The sequence below is a fragment of the Pituophis catenifer genome, unplaced genomic scaffold, assembly GCF_029215685.1.
Source record: "Pituophis catenifer annectens isolate HBS135680 unplaced genomic scaffold, rPitCat1.0.hap2 SCAF_6, whole genome shotgun sequence".
NCBI lineage: Eukaryota > Metazoa > Chordata > Lepidosauria > Squamata > Colubridae > Pituophis > Pituophis catenifer.
Window position 1 is genome coordinate 46,823,936 of NW_027256886.1, and position 17,544 is coordinate 46,841,479.

At 38.0% G+C, this 17,544-nt stretch overlaps 1 protein-coding gene across 1 annotated transcript in view; it reads left to right on the forward strand.

The window, feature by feature from the left end:
- Nucleotides 1–14,891, forward strand: part of LOC139318620 (VPS10 domain-containing receptor SorCS3-like) — a 478,807-nt gene extending 463,916 nt beyond the window's left edge. The window contains exons 24-27 of the mRNA XM_070946166.1: nt 30–129; nt 1,365–1,470; nt 13,433–13,593; nt 14,827–14,891. Of these exons, the coding sequence (XP_070802267.1) occupies nt 30–129; nt 1,365–1,470; nt 13,433–13,593; nt 14,827–14,891 (432 nt within the window). The remainder of the gene's footprint in view (nt 1–29; nt 130–1,364; nt 1,471–13,432; nt 13,594–14,826) is intronic.
- The last annotated feature ends 2,653 nt before the right edge of the window (nt 14,892–17,544 follow it).

Here is a 17,544-nt window from a genome sequence, read left to right on the forward strand (position 1 = left end):
TAACTGTGTTTTCTTTTACTCTTCCTCAGGCTGTTGAAATCCTCTTCAGTGCTTTAAATCAGAACCTGGTTCAATTTGAGTTGAAGCCCGGTATGGAAATAATTGTTTACGTCACTCAGTTAACATTAGGTAAGTTGGCACAGGAGAAAAGATCTAGGGAACACAATGTAATATCTTCTGATCAGCTTATATTTTTCTGGAAGGAAAATAAACATTAAAGAAAGCTATCATATTGATCCCAGGCATTGTTCTTGGATAAATTGGTACTGCACTTTTAGCAAACATTCAGAAAAGTTTGTTAGATATTCTAGGAGCTGTCCAGATACTTCTTAATGGTACTAGGTGAGTGAAAGCCGATCTAAGTAGGATCCATTTAAATATATTTCAGTTGAAAGAAAATGGAAAGAGAGGTGCTTAAGAAACCCCTACTCATAAATCTAGGTTTAATTGGGGGATAAAACAACTGAGATACCCAATTCAAAGAGAGGAAGACTTTTTTTTGAAAATAAGTTAATCTGGTAATGATTGATGTTCAGTAGGAATGAAATAGTCTATTTAGATTTATAAAAACATAACTATGGCATATAAAAAGAGATTTGTTTCTCCAGTTCTCTGTTCTTCAATTAAAACCTAGCCATACTTTTATTTTTATAACCCAGTTCAAGAAGAACAGAAAACACTGGAATTTTATTTGGTTTTTTTCCTGTAAGAAGCAATCATGACAACTAAGAGTTTTTAAAAAGAAAATATAAAGTTTTCTTCAAGTAGATCTCAACTCCTGGTGACTTCATATTAAAATTAAGGGGTGGGGGTGATAGGAAGTGATTAGTTCTTGGCTAAACTGGCTTTTCAAAACTAAAGGGATAGTTGATAATTGAAAGCAATTCTCTTTCATCAAATTGATGAAAAGAAAAGAATGAAGGATTTGTTTTCTGCATAACATTAAAAACTACAGCCAACATTAAGATAAAGACATGTCTGAAAAGGATTGACTTGAGTCTTTTGCAAACACTGTTCCCGATTAGAAGCTGTCTCCAGCATAGTTATAATATATCAAATGGAGAACACCAAACAGGGAGCAGATACAAAAAAAGCATATGGTATGAATGAAATGGTTTAGTTACTAGGCAACCTGTGTTTCTTTTTCATTATGGAGCTACTTGGAACCTTGAGGGTTCCAAGGGAGTAGTACTGATACCACTGACTACAGCACAGAAACAAAGAGACACATACAAATACACTCACACACATCTTGTTAATGATAGTAACCTAGCAGCAGCAAAGGCATGAGACTGATACATCCTGCCATCTATACATTTAATGACTTCAGCTTATGTATAATATGATCTTTTTCTACCCCTCAGCACCTCTTGTTGATTCTGGTGCTGGACACAGCAGCTCTGCAATGTTGATGTTGCTCTCAGTGGTCTTTGTTGGCTTGGCTGTTTTTTTAATCTACAAGTTTAAAAGGTATGTTGGTATTCCTTTCTGCTATTCATGGAAAATCCACTAAAACAAAGCAAAGCAAAGCAAAACAAAACAAAACAAAACAACACAGCTGGCTTTCCTATAAATTGATTTAAGAATTCAGGAAAATATGGGAAAGAGGATTGAAGATACTTTACTCAAGAAAGGGAAGCAAAGTTGAGTTCAAGGCATTCATTAAAAGTATGGGCATCAGTCTGTATACTGAGATAATGAACATTTGACTTCACTAACCCTATAAACTTAGGAAACAATAATGTACACATTCTGAACTAATTGTTCAAGCCATTATCGGTGGAGACAATTTTCCTCAGTTCATAGAGTTATGCTGAAGAAAATTGCGTCTTTTCAATATAAGGACAATAATGAGTGCCAACTTCAAGGAGATAAGCATTTTTGCAGTTTTTCTTGCCTTCTTCTGATACAGTAGGAAAATACTGTTTATTACTAACCAATAAAGCTGGTTGTGCCTCTGATTAGTAGCTGCTGCTCATTTAGTCCTTGGTCACCATTTCATTATTAGTATCCTTAATTTTCATATGTACATAATGGAAATTAGTAATAATAAGTTTAAATGGATAAATTTCTAAATGTATAAGTTTCATTCGGTGGTTTCTGTCATCATAGATTTAACTGGTATACAGGTTGCTGAATACCCAGTGTCCAAGAATTAGCATATAAAATATAAGTAGCTGAGCCATTTATACAGAGCATTATTATAAATTTGGAAAGACATGGTAAGAGTTGAACTTGTTTTTAACCCCTCTGGGTCATACACAGTTATGTCCATTAGCTAATGGATTGGATTTTCTATTGACATCAAACACTTCTCTTTTCCCAGCCTGCTCTGCAAATGAGGAAGATATATTTATATTGCACAAGCAGAAGTCAGTTCACATAACATTGCATACATTTTCTAAGACTGCTTTTATCTACATTTCCCTGGTTTTGTAGTGCTGTTTATTTAAAAAAACAGTTATATTTTTTTATATATATATTGTCTCTTAGGATTTATATACATTTTGTAGTTGGCTAAAAATCAATGTTATTACTGATTTGTTGTTATCATTACCTACATCTCAATATCCTGCCCACTAAAATGAAAGAAGGTCAATGCAGCTGACCTTCATTGAAATATCTGTCAACAAGGAACTGGATTCTGTCTGTTATTAAAAGCAGCAAATTTTTGCTTGCTGAAAGCATGATGGATTGATTGATAACTGGATTAACTCCAGAATTGCCGTTTCAGGAATCTTCAAGTAAAGATAATAGAAGTATTTGTGTACGTGCATACAGATTTTATATCTAACCATTGTTTATGAATATTTAGGGGAAAGCATGTAAATTGCAATATTTTATTCATTGAATCAAATCAATAATAATAATAATAATAATAATAATAATAATAATAATAATAATAATAATAATAATAATAATAATAATTTTATTTTTATACTGCCCTTCTCCCGAAAGACTCAGGGCGGTGTACAGCCTATTTAAAAACACAAGACAAACATCAATTTAAAATTTAAAATTATTAAATAAATTTGGCTCCATTTAAAACCCCAGAAATTTAAAATACCCAATTTAAAATTATCATGTCGATAGCCCAGCCTGGTGGAACAACAGGGTCTTCAGTGCACAGCGAAATACCCTGAGGTCGGGGATTTTACGTATTTCTGGGGGCAGTTCATTCCACAGGGCTGGGGCTCCCACAGAGAAGGCTCTCCCCCTGGGTGTTGCCAGCCGACATAACTTGGCCGATGGCACCCTGAGGAGACCCTCTCTGTGGGAGCGAACTGGCCGGTGGGAGGCTATTGGTGGCAGAAGTCGGTCTCGAAGGTACCCGGGTCCTATGCCATGGAGCGCTTTAAAGGTGGTAACTAGCACCTTGAATCGCACCCGGAAGACCACTGGGAGCCAGTGCAGCTCACGCAGGAGGGGTGTCATATGAGCACAATGAATTGTGCCCTTAACCACCCACGCGGCCGCATTCTGGACCAGTTGAAGCCTCTGAGTGCTCTTCAAGGGGAGCCCCATGTAGAGAGCATTACAATAGTCCAGCCGGGAGGTGACAAGGGCGTCAGTGACCGTGCGCAAGGCGTCCCGGTCCAGAAAGGGCTGCAACTGGCGAATCAGGAAAACCTGATAAAAGGCCCCCCTGGCCATGGCCATCATATGCTCTTCTGAAGACAGCCGTGCATCCAGGAGGACACCCAGATTGCGAGCCCTCTCTGTGGGGGGCAAAGATTCACCCCCAATAGTCAGCGATGGCACCTGCTGACTATATCGGGACGCCGGAAGCCACAGCTACTCAGTCTTGGAGGGGTTGAGTCTGAGCCTGTTCCTCCCCATCCAGCCCTGCACGGCCTCCAGGCAGCGAGACATCACATTAAGGGCATTGTTGGGGTGGTCTGGGGTGGAGATGTACAGCTGAGTATCATCAGCGTACAGATGACACTTCACCCCAAAACCACGGATGATCTCACCCAGCGGCTTCACATAAATGTTGAACAGAAGGGGCGAGAGGACCATACCGTGGCAGGTATGGAAATAATTGTTTACGTCACTCAGTTAACATTAGGTAAGTTGGCACAGGAGAAAAGATCTAGGGAACACAATGTAATATCTTCTGATCAGCTTATATTTTTCTGGAAGGAAAATAAACATTAAAGAAAGCTATCATATTGATCCCAGGCATTGTTCTTGGATAAATTGGTACTGCACTTTTAGCAAACATTCAGAAAAGTTTGTTAGATATTCTAGGAGCTGTCCAGATACTTCTTAATGGTACTAGGTGAGTGAAAGCCGATCTAAGTAGGATCCATTTAAATATATTTCAGTTGAAAGAAAATGGAAAGAGAGGTGCTTAAGAAACCCCTACTCATAAATCTAGGTTTAATTGGGGGTCCTATGGGGGGGTACCCGGGTCCTATGCCATGGAGCGCTTTAAAGGTGGTAACTAGCACCTTGAATCGCACCCGGAAGACCACTGGGAGCCAGTGCAGCTCACGCAGGAGGGGTGTCATATGAGCACAACGAATTGTGCCCTTAACCACCCACGCGGCCGCATTCTGGACCAGTTGAAGCCTCTGAGTGCTCTTCAAGGGGAGCCCCATGTAGAGAGCATTACAATAGTCCAGCCGGGAGGTGACAAGGGCGTCAGTGACCGTGCGCAAGGCGTCCCGGTCCAGAAAGGGCTGCAACTGGCGAATCAGGAAAACCTGATAAAAGGCCCCCCTGGCCATGGCCATCATATGCTCTTCTGAAGACAGCCGTGCATCCAGGAGGACACCCAGATTGCGAGCCCTCTCTGTGGGGGGCAAAGATTCACCCCCAATAGTCAGCGATGGCACCTGCTGACTATATCGGGACGCCGGAAGCCACAGCTACTCAGTCTTGGAGGGGTTGAGTCTGAGCCTGTTCCTCCCCATCCAGCCCTGCACGGCCTCCAGGCAGCGAGACATCACATTAAGGGCATTGTTGGGGTGGTCTGGGGTGGAGATGTACAGCTGAGTATCATCAGCGTACAGATGACACTTCACCCCAAAACCACGGATGATCTCACCCAGCGGCTTCACATAAATGTTGAACAGAAGGGGCGAGAGGACCGACCCTTGCGGCACTCCCCATGCGAGGTGCCTCGAGGTCGACCTCTGCCCCCCTGCCAACACAAACTGTGAGCGGTCGGAGAGGAAGGAGGAGAACCACCGCAAAACGGTGCCCCCTATTCCTAACCCCCTCAACCACTGCAGCATGATACCATGGTCGATGGTATCAAAAGCCGCTGAGAGATCTAATTGGACTAGGACAGAGGAGCAACCCCTGTCCCGAGCCCTCCAGAGATCATCCACCAATGCGACCAATGCCGTTTCTGTGCTGTACCCCTGCCTGAAGCCCGACTGGCACGGGTCCAGATAGATAGCTTCATCCAGGTGTCGGGGAAGCTGTCGTGCCACCACGCTCTCAACAACCTTCGCCACAAAACGAAGGTTGGAGACCGGATGGTAGTTGGCTAATTCAGCCGGGTCCAGGGAAGGCTTCCTGAGGAGGGGCCTCACCACCGCCTCTTTCAAGGCGGCAGGAAAGGCACCCTCACTCAAAGAAGCAGTTATAATCCCCTGGAGCCAGCCTCGTGTAACGTCCTGGGAGGCCAGTACCAACCAGGAGGGACACGGGTCCAATAAACATGTGGCGGCACTAATCTTACCCAGAACCCTGTCCACATCCTCGGGAGCCACAGGATCAAACTCCTCCCAGATAATATTCTCAAGACCTACCCTCGTCTCCTCCCCTGGACTCATCCAATCTGAGTCCAAGCCATCCCGAATCTGAGCGACTTTATCATGCAGGAATTGCACAAAATCCTCAGCACGACTCTGCAAGTGATCTTCCCGCACTCCCCCCCGAAGAAGGGAGTGGGTCACCCTAAACAGGGCGGCTGGGTGGTTCTCTGCAGATGCGATAAGGGCGGAAAAAAGGTTAGATTTTGCCGCTTTTATTGCCACTAGGTAGGTCTTGATATAAGACCTCACCTGTGTCCGGTCGGAATCAGATTGACTAGTCCTCCAAGTGCTCTCTAGGCGTCTTTTCCGGCGCTTCATCTCTCTCAGCTCCTCAGAGAACCAAGGAGCCAATTGAGATCAGCATCGGGTCAGAGGCCGCAAAGGCACGACGCAATCCAAAGCTCCAGCGGCCACACTCTCCCAGGCGGCCACCAGCTCTTCAGTCGAGTTAGAGTCTCAGGAAATGACCCAAGCTCCATCAGGAAACTTTCAGGATCCATCAGGTGCCTGGGACGGAACCATCTGGTCGGTTCCGTCTCCCTGCAGCGGGGGGAAGCGGTAGGAAAGTCCAAGTGAAGGAGCGAATGTCCATGACAAGGGTTTAATTTCTAGGTCCCCTCTACCAAGATCATTCAACCACTGACCAGAGACAAAAATCAAGTCCAGAGTGTGTCCCCCTATGTGAGTGGAGCCTTGAACTAACTGGGTCAGGTCCATGGCCGTCATGGAAGCCATGAACTCCTGAGCCACCTCTGACGCCTCACCCGCGGATGGAAGGTTGAAATCCCCCATGACAATAAGTCTAGGGGTATCAACCGCCACCCCGGCAATGACGTCGAGTAGCTCAGGCAGGGTCGCTGCCACGTGGCAGGGAGCCAGGTATGTAGTCAGCAAACCCATCTGCACCCCACGGCCCCACTTCACAAAAAGGGACTCGCATCCGGCTATCTGAGGAACAGTGGTCTCCCTCGGATAAAGACTTTCCCTAATAATCATCGCCACTCCCCCACCCCTCCCCTGGGCCCTTGGCTGATGAAATGCATGGAAACCTGGTGGGCACATTTCGACGAGGAGGACCCCCCCCTCTCTTGGCCCAACCAATTATAGCTACATTCTGAGTTTCTTAGGAAAATATTAGTTTCATACCTATTTTCAAGTGTTTTCCAGGATGAAACAATGATACACTTAACACTTCAGTAGGTCAGTAAGCCAAAATGCCAGGGAACAGACATTATTATCTTAGTTATGAAAAATGAACTTGCAGAAGGTTATTACATCTGGCTGCAACTTTACAAGGATCTGCCACATTTGAAATAATGAAGTTATTCATCACAGACCTAACCACATTTTTTATTTTTATCATAATGATTCATGCTATCAATAACAGTCTTTACAATGAAGATCATGGGGCTTCACACAGTCTTTCTATATTGTTTCTATTTAATTATATGATACAATGATAGTTTGCTTATTCATTCATAGTACATGTCTAATGGGTAAAATGTTTCATAACTCTTTGTCATTGTTAGATTAGATTGTTAGATCTATTGCTAACTTACAAATAAACTCTAACCCTACGGCTAGTCAATGAATAGTGGCTGGATACCCTTCCTGAACTCCATGGAGTTCTCAGCAGATATTTTTTCATTGCACCATAAGAGAGAAACTTCTGCCACTATCTCGGATTAAATTTTCAACCTTCTGATTGGGAGGTGAAACCATGGCCACCCTTGAACAAGAACATTAAAGATGGATGTAATATATTTCAATGGGGTTTTTTAAAAAACTATTTCATTTGGCTACCAGGATTCTGCAATAAACTTAGCAACCCTCTATCCAACTGCCAGCAGAAAATATGACAGAGGGAAAGATTATAGAATACCTACTTACTCTAAAAGAAAGATATGGCCGGAACAGGGGAATCAGGCATTTAAGTGATATAACTTAAACCTGTGTGTTTCCATTTTTTTTTATGTTGCTGAAGAGTAAATAAATTCTGCTAGTAATGCACAGCTCCAAATGAGAATTTAACAAAAAAGCTTTATCTGTGCCAAACATGAGTTTAAATTAGAGATACTAGGTACAAATCCATATATACTTCATTAATTTTATGGCTGATAGAATGAGGAGAGATTGTTTCTCCATAAGCAGGATATTCACCTAACCTTTCTCAACCCTGCATGGAGCAAATAATGACAGAACACCATATATCATAGTGAATACTTGATAGGAGGCTGAATGAGATAGGGCAAGCTTGATAATTTTGAGGATACAAATTTGAAATTTGAAACAAAAATATACATTTTATTCAAGTAGTCTTAACTATTTGCAGACAACAGTCAATTCATAAACAGTAATACAAATCTCACAAGCCAGCTAGTTAATCTTTCTCACTGCTGGATGTGAAATTAAAGTCCAGGGGCAGAACATTCTGAGCAGGAACTCTAGTTATGATAATTTGAACATGAACAACACTTTCTTGAAAATTATGAACACTTAAAAAAACCCCAGTGTAATAAGGTGTGAAGTGGTAGGCATGCATGCATTCATGGCCCCTCTTTCACACATACACATGCATTCAATTGCATCTCTTCATTCAAGGGGGCTTATATTAGAGACATGAATTTGCCAATGGCTCCTTAAACTGCATCTCTCAGTCTTTCTTGGAATTGGACATAAATTTACCCTCTTGTAGAAGTACCTACTTTTTTGTAGTAGGGCAACTATCTCAATATCTCCAGTGCTGCTTCCAACAAAGATAATTTTGCCTGATAGCAGAGTTAAACTAGGGAGTTCACTACCATTAGATGTTGATGGGATTTTTTGTAAAGGGAATTGGACTAGACATGGGGGAACAGAACTCTCAACCTCTCATAATATTGATTGCTATTTAATAGCTTAATTTTTAACTTCTGGGTGTGAAAGCGTGTGTGTGTGTGTGTGTGTGTGTGTGTGTGTGTGTGTGTGTGTGTGTGTGTACAGTTAATATCTCGGTTCTCGGTTTGGTGCCTATGGGCAAACTGTGTGATCGTAACTGACGTTTTTCTATGATCAGTTACGATCACACAGTTTGCCCATAAGCACCAAACCGAGAACATCAGCCAGAAAATGACGAATGCCATTTCGTTGAAACGTCGCTACTACCCTTTTAAGCATTGTTTACAATTACACGGGAAGAAACCCGAGAGATTAACTGTACACACATATATACCCGTGAAAATTTACATATATATATATAAAGTTTTGTAAATACATCTGTTGATTCCTGTGCAATGTACTTTGCTGGATGAGGCCTAGTCTAGCAAAACTATTTTTAAATTTTTATAATACTGTTCCAAAGAACATCTCACTATATAGGATTGAAGAATCTGCAGCCTAGTCTGTTGTGATTATTTGGATTTTATCTCAACAGGAAAGCAATGTGCATTTTTGTGATGAGATAGAATTCCAGCTAGAATATTGGTTTTTATTTAGCCGAGATAGGGGAAACATGTGTCTGCATCAATTTTTAATGTTATAAATTGCTACAATTGGCACTCTGCTGACACACATGCGGGAAGTTTATTAAAGGCCTGCATAAAGCAAGATATGCTATTGGATATGGGCACATGGAAGAAAACTGGGAGGAATAAAAAGTATCTTACTGTGAACAAAATGATGATATAAGAAAAATATTAATTGTGTTATATGTTCTTTCAAAATTAATGTTTGTGTGTATACCCTTAGGCAGCGTCTGCACACATAATCTAAAACAGACTGAAGAGAGTCTATATTTCTTCAGCATGGCATGTAAAAAAATTGGTTCAGCTTCTTTGTCGTGTGTACATGGCAGAAAAAAGTTATCCTTTCCTAGGATCTATCTTAAAGTTACACATACAGATAATCCTTGTGTGATGACTGCCTCATTTGCTAACCATTCACTGTTATAACAACAATGACAATTTAACTTGGTGCCTAATTCTCACATTTGTGATCTTCACAGATCTATAAAAAAGGAAAACTGAAGTAAGATGCAAAGGCTGATGGCAGTCTTGGTTGTTTAGGATTGAATCTCAGTAGAGATTTAGCATAATGACAATAGTTACCATTTTAAAAATGATGAGCAAGCTGCTATTTGTTTCTAAAATTACTACAGGTATTCCTTGACTTACAACAGTTCATTTAATGACCGTTTGAATTTACAACAGCACTTAAAAAGTGATTTATGACCATTTTTCACACTTTCACATTACAGCAACCCTATGGTCATGTGATCAAACTTCAGTTAGCTTAGCAACTGACTCATATTTATGATAGTTACAATCTATTGGAGTCATGTGATCACATTCTGCAACCTTCTGATCAGCAAAGTCAATGGGGATGCCAGAGTCACTTAACAACCCTGTTCCTAATTTAACATGTGCAGTTTCACTTAAAACTGTGGCAAGAAAAGTCACAAATGGGGCAATACTCACTTAATAAATGTCTGACTTAGCAACAGAAATGTTGGGGTCAATTATGGTCATAAGCCGAGAACTATCTGTACAGCCTTTCAAAATTGAAAATAAACATTATATGAATATATTTGGACCTGAGGAGAATTTAAACGAAAATCCCCATTTAGGAAGAAAAAAGTATATAACATTTTTGATAAGAAAATAGTAGATCAATACTACAGTATAAAACACTTTGTGCATACTGGATCAACGTCTACTTTATTATTATAATATTCATTCATCATATCCTAATTTCCCTTTTTGATCTGGCTGAAGATGACCACGCTGTCCCTTAAAAGAATCATAGGATTTTTTTTTAAATGATATTTTAATATAGTCTTAAAAACATACTTAAAATAGAAGGCCATATTTGGAGAAAAAAGTGGAATATTTTATGTCAAGAACTCTGGACTGCCTTAACTGACCCAAGTTTGTTTTATAATTCTAGCAGTATTCAGACTGAGGGCACTGTCTTTTTAGTTTTCTTTTGGTCTACCATGTACAGAGAAGGAGAGATTTAATGAGTTCAGGAAATTCAGTTCTTTCATGATATCTAGATCTGTACAGGAGTGCTTTTTGTCTTGATGAAAGTACTGTTGAAGCGCAACTTCAAGAAACTTGACAAAGTTAAGCACCTTCCTATTTCTCAGCAGCAAAGTGAGCAAGAAAAATGTCTTCTGCATATGTGCGGAAGCCACTTTTATCAAAGTAAAATGGCTGTTTAAAACAGCTCAGACCTGCCTTTGTGCTTCTAATTTAAGATTCAAGATAGAATATGTTGCTTCTTCAGCATAAAGCATTTTACTGGGGCGATCCTATCCTAAATCCCCCTTTATGCCTATCCAAGTTTAATCAAAAGGGAAAATAAATTTCTGACATGAGGCATTCTATTGATTAAGCTCTGGACATTTCCATATGAATTTCCCTTACATTGTTTTGGAAATGTTTCCACTTAGGTGACTCATGTCACATGGTAATAAAATTTGGATTAAGTTGAGAATATGAAATTTTATTTGATTTCCCCCCTTATCTACAGTATTTTAATATGACAGAGAAGAGAAAACATAAAAGCCATTTAAGTGTAAAAGGCAGAACAGTCAGTACAGATACTAGGGCCAGAAGTAGAAAAGAAACCAGGCGAGCTTTTCAAGAAATAATGACATATTTATATGAGTTATTAATGACCTAATTAAGCTATATAAAATCAGGCAAGCATGCACCAAAGCTAAATGAGCTTGGCTCATAATCTGCAAGACTGTTAGGACAATCATACACGTCTTAAAAGATAAATCATAGAGAAAGATCAAAGGTACCTGATAACTTTGCCCTAGAGAAAATAAGATTAAGCAGAAGTGTTGACTATTTTTCCTCCCAGCCACTTAGCAGTCATTTAAAAGGATGTCAAAAGGAGGTGAATAAAGGAAGAGTCACACAACATTTATTTTGTAAAAAGCTCATGATAGCAGTAATTGCCTGGAAAAGCAATCAAGGTATACATTACATTCAGATTTATTAAATACTTTCTGTTATTTTTCTCTTTTTGATAATTCTTGGTACAAGTAAGCTCCTTATTTAAAAATATCATTTTGTTGTCCAGGATTCCTTCTCTTTGATGTGTTTGTTTCCATTACTATCACTATTGTTTAATCAGATTCTCTGAATCTGAATTTATTAGTGATATCAAGTCTTCATTATATCACATATACTACGCAGCAGTAGAAAATTACGCTATTTTCTATTTGTTATAGAGCTTGTAGGTTGAAGTGACTACAAAAGACACCAATTTAAAAACAAAAGTGAGAATGTATCTCATTCGATATGTAGGGATTTAAACTCTATGGTATGTATGATAGACCTTCGGGGTTTGAAGAAGACACTCTGTTCAACATGGAGCTGGTTCTGCAGTCCAGCAGAGTCTAGCACAGTAGAGTAAAGCACAGTGGGGGCACTGGAAGTCTATTGTAACTGTGGGTTTCATTGTATGATGTCATTCACCATTTTTTGTCAGTTTTTGCTGGTCCCTATCTTCAAAGCTAATGCTTCATAAAGCTTCATAGCACAGGGCTCACCAGTACTATGTCTACATTCTAACAATCTGGATTCTGTCAGTTTGTGACTATAACTGCCAGGGGTTACCTCCACTTTATTACTTCCCCTTTGCCACATGACTCAACAAATTAGGTTTGATCTGAGAGGATTTGCAGATGAGCTGTTGATGAAGCTGAATTAACAAAAATTTCTCTGCAATGGATTTCTATGTGGAACAGCTGCCATTGTTTTAGTAATCCAGTAGCACAGAGAATCATTACAACTGGAGGCCTCTTCTCTGCAGTGAATGACAAGGAAGTCTAAATATCTTGTCATGCTCTTAATGTTCAACTACCATGGACCTGCTTTCTTGACATTTGCACTGTTGATTAATTTTTTTTCACTCAATGTGCCAGAACCAGTCTTCATTACGGGATGGAAAAATACTTTATCTCATCAAGAGTCTTCTCAAAATTTCTAGAGGATTTTGGTTAGGTTCAGATTAGACAAGTCAATTCATTTTTTCCATTCCAATGCTACATGAAGCCATCTCATCTCACAATTGCTTCATTAAATAGGATTTTACTGGGTTAGAAATCCAGTATGCAAATGCTGCAAAAATGTGATCTAGTGGAAATTTTTCTCTAGTCAGGATCCAAATAAAAAAATGTGAAGGTTTGTTTTGTAATATTATACTGTAAATTGAACCTTCCTTCTTCCTTCCTTCCTTCCTTCCTTCCTTCCTTCCTTCCTTCCTTCCTTCCTTCCTTCCTTCCTTCCTTCCTTCCTCTCTCTCTTCTTTCCTTCCTTCCTCCCTCCCTACCTCCCCTCTCCTTATCTTTCTTTCTTTCTTTCTTTCTTCTTATGGATTGTATTAAATGCCTATTTAATGTCAGGTTTCATAAATTGAATATTTATGTTTTCTGACTTTCTTGTGAATTTTTTCTAACAATTATATACTTTCTCCTACATTCATACTGAAATTAGTTCTAACACTTTTAGATACATTTTAAAAAGTAAATTATACTCCTCCTTTTTTCCTCTTATTTTTGTGATACAACTTAGCTAAATAATAAATCATTATTACTATTAAGAAGACCAGTATCTTTGTTATTTAGAATAGTTACCTAACTGAGGATCTGTTTCTTTTATATGCAGGAAAATTCCATGGATCAACATCTATGCTCAGGTGCAACATGACAAAGAACAGGAGATGATTGGTTCTGTCAGCCAAAATGAAAATGCACCCAAAATTTCACTTAGTGAATTCACAGACCCTGAAGAACTCATGGACAAAGAGTTGGATGCACGGGTTATAGGTAAACAGCATGGGCATCCATTCAATGACAGTGATAGTCATCATCCCTTAATCAGATATGCCCAGCTAAGAACCTGAATTGTCAGTGTGAAAGGAGGACGAAAAGTGTTCATAATGTTTTATGTAATTAATTCATATTGTATTAATAATATGATTCAAATTAAATCAGTTTTAGTTTTTGATGTACCACCCCAACATCAACATTTTATTTGGCCCTGGTTGAGAATTTAAAGTGTTAGCCAAAATACAATTGTACCACCCTTAAACATATAGAAAAAAAAAAATTACTTCTTATTTTCCTCCATTGATGAATGTAAGTATTTCTCAGATAAAATACATTAATAGAAAAGATAAATAGATTATCAAGTTTAACCAACAGACAGGACTGTAATAACTTAGGCAAACTCACACCAAAACATTAAGATAAATAATATTTATTAAAGAAAAATCAGTAGTGTATAATAATGGAATTCTAGTAACTACTGTTTCAAGAACAAGCTTTATGTACCATATATATATATATATATATATATATATATATATATATATATATATATATATATATATGTATATATATATGTATATTCAAATTTTCTGCAGCTCTTTTTTTTCCCCCTGACATGGTCCTGATTAATTGGCCCCTTCTTTTGTGTGGGAAAGCCATCCTCTCCTTATATTTGCAGTAGATCGATTCTGTTACCCTGATTTTGTGTGAATTAATTCATACATGTATTATCTTCTGGATAACATTGCAATGTTTTTTTCCTGCAAATTTTTCAACTCTTGAAAAATAATAAAGCATTAGAAGGCCACAATTGAAACACATAAATTATGTTTCAATAAAGAAGATTGAATGAGAAATTGGAACAGACAGCCCAGTGATGGTTCATAGCACAAAAAGGAAGTGACCACTTCTACTTCAGTGTCTGAATGTCTGCTTAACTCTTTTTCATTTGACTACCATCTTCTACTGTCACACTATCCATCGCTCTTTCCATAATTTGATGCTTTCTGATGTCTAGTGTATAGCGTCCTTATTTTACATAGAGTAATTTCTTAGGTTCTCAGCCAAACCATAGATGGAAAAGCAGAGTTTTTGTTTGTGCATCAATTTCTACATACAATTTACCTGTCAGGAAAAAGAAAAATGTCTGCTTAAATTAAAACAATTTCAGAATGAAAATCAAGATGCAGTGAACAAATTTATTTTCTCTCCCTTTCTCCTTCTGCTTAGGAAGCATCTCAACGATCTCCAACAGTGAAAGCACAAAGGAAATACCGAACTGCACTAGTGTTTAATATCAGGAGTCCATTTTGACAACATTTCCCAGTTTTTATTTTGTAATTAATATTATGAGTAGATGAAGCAAAATTCTTCTTATTATTATTAATATTAATGGTGTGGACTTTTTTTTCATTTTTTCTTTTTCAGGGGACATTTATAAAGTGAGCATTTGGCAAACCGTATCTCAATATGATATACAGCTGAATGAAATCATGGTATAAGATCCTAAATTTCAATTGAAATAATTATGTTTTGGATTTTTTTGTCAATGGCAATCTCAAAAGGATATTTAATGGTTCTTACCACACTTGCCTGTGTCCAGTGCTTTCAGATTCTGATTCAGATAACTGGTGTTATCCGATAAATCTTAAAAACTGTTTCTGTGAGGTCCTTTCTGAATAATATTTTTAAATTCCAATGAAGGTGGGTGGGATGCACAAAATGGCCCAACCAATATTGACCAAATTTCTGAAGAGGCTCTCACTGGTGCATGTTCATACTGATGGTATAATGTAGATACTTACCATGTAAATATATTTTTATTTCTTGAGAAATAATTTAATGTTTAGCAAAAGATAAATTTAAAATAAATAAGCCACACACAGACATACACACAGCACACATGTTTGCATTGATATCAAAAGCAAAATGTTAAACGGAAGCCTGCAGTGAGCAACTGTGTCACATGTGGGATCTAAATGTATATCAGTTGTCTGTCCTATTTAAATCTGTTGCCTTATTTTAACAGTACCGTGCCAAGGAATCCCCTAAAGTAGGAAACGTGTACTGGTTTAGGCATGTTTCAGAACACAGTTTAGTTAAGTCAGTTTCCTCTTCTTCTTCCTCTTCCTTACAGGAAGAGAAGGTGAGGAGTGAGGATACTAATTATACTAGTTTTGCAGCTAATAAGCTTAGCTGCAAAACTCTGAAATATGAATCCATAATATCCCCATTTGAATTAGTTAGCTGCATGGAGGAAATATTCTTCACCAAAAGGAAGATAAATAATAAATCCAAGACTGACTTTTAACCTGTAGTGATGGCCACTATCTGGAAATTTGTTATTTTTATTTTAACATTTTAATCTCAACTCTTTCCCACTTTTTCCTCTATACTCCTTTCAGCACATATGATTTTATTTTGTATTTTGCTTCCAGCTCATCTGATATGATCATATGGGTACAGTTAAATAGGTTGTGTAAGATTGATTTTGGATTTCACTGTTTTAAACTGTTGTTTAATAGAAATAGAAATATTAGGTGTTACAATTGCTGCTGCATTGTTGACTCAAAATTCTGAAATTTTATTTTATATATTAATACATTTAAAAACCTCAACAAAATTGTTATAGGAAAACAGTAGAAAAGATTGATATTAAAAGCAATGCAGCCATCTCATTAGATCACCATTTCTGTGAAACTCCCTAAATCTACTGACACAGCCATGTTTTGAGAACCTTCCAGAAGAAGTACTCAAAGGTTCCCAGATTTGCAAAATCTCTTATACGACATTATTTTCACTGAGGATATAGTAGGCTAATATACAATCATAGACGTTTGCTTTATAATGTATTATATGACAATTTTATTTGTTGGGAAACATATTTGAATGATCTTAATTAGCAATACTATGCTTGATTGGTAAAGTATTCTGAGATCATATCTGTGCAGTAAAAAGATCCATATTTTATGGTCGCCTAATGATGGGTGGATATCTTTTGGCTATTATTTGCCTGATAACTGGTAATGTTCAGAAACAGGATCAGCAAAAGTATCAGAAATTTCATGCTCACTAGGTAGATTAATCAGCAATGGAAAAAGAAATCTGAAACTAATTATTTTCAATCAACGGATTTTATTATTTTAACATCCAGAAAAAAGAATCTGTCAAAGAGGGGGTGGGAGATTATAGCTCTGAGTAAAATAAAAACTTCAGAGGGATCAATTTAAAAGCTGGTGCAGTCCTTTTAGATCTTGTGAAACATTCTAAAATGTCTCTCTCTACAAAGCAAATATTAGAATTGGACAATTCACAAATCCACAGTTTAACATGAAAAACATGCACAAAATAGTATGACTGTTCTACTGAGAGTATCATTTCAGATACAGACTGTTTCTGTATTCAGAAGAATATGTATTAATATACTTTTTATTAATAATGTATTTTGCTAGGGTGCTGGTCACTAAAAAAATCCTTAGTGATTTCTTAGATTCATGTTTATAAAGTAATTTCCAAAATGTAAAGAATATCTTCCTTATTCGTGATTACTATGTCTCAGGAACTGTGGAAATAGTGATGTTCCCAATCAATAAACTTATTACATAAGCAGCACAAAATATAATTACAGAGAATTCCTGTCCTCCCTTATTCCAATTCTTCATCTAAGGAATTCAAGATAGCTATACATGGTTCTGTCCTGTTTCACAGTCCTTCAAGATAAATTAAGCTGAGAGAGAATGTTAGATTAATGTCTTAGTTTCTTTTAATTTATGCTCAGCAAACCAGTTACCAGGTAATTAAGAAAAAGTGTGTTTGTATGTCCATGCTATATGCAAAAAAAGTGAAAATTGATCATTAATCTCTGCATGAGATTAATGATTGACCCTCTCTTCATCCTTCCAGTAAATTCCATACATCCCCCACAGCTCTTCTCAGATCACTGGCTTC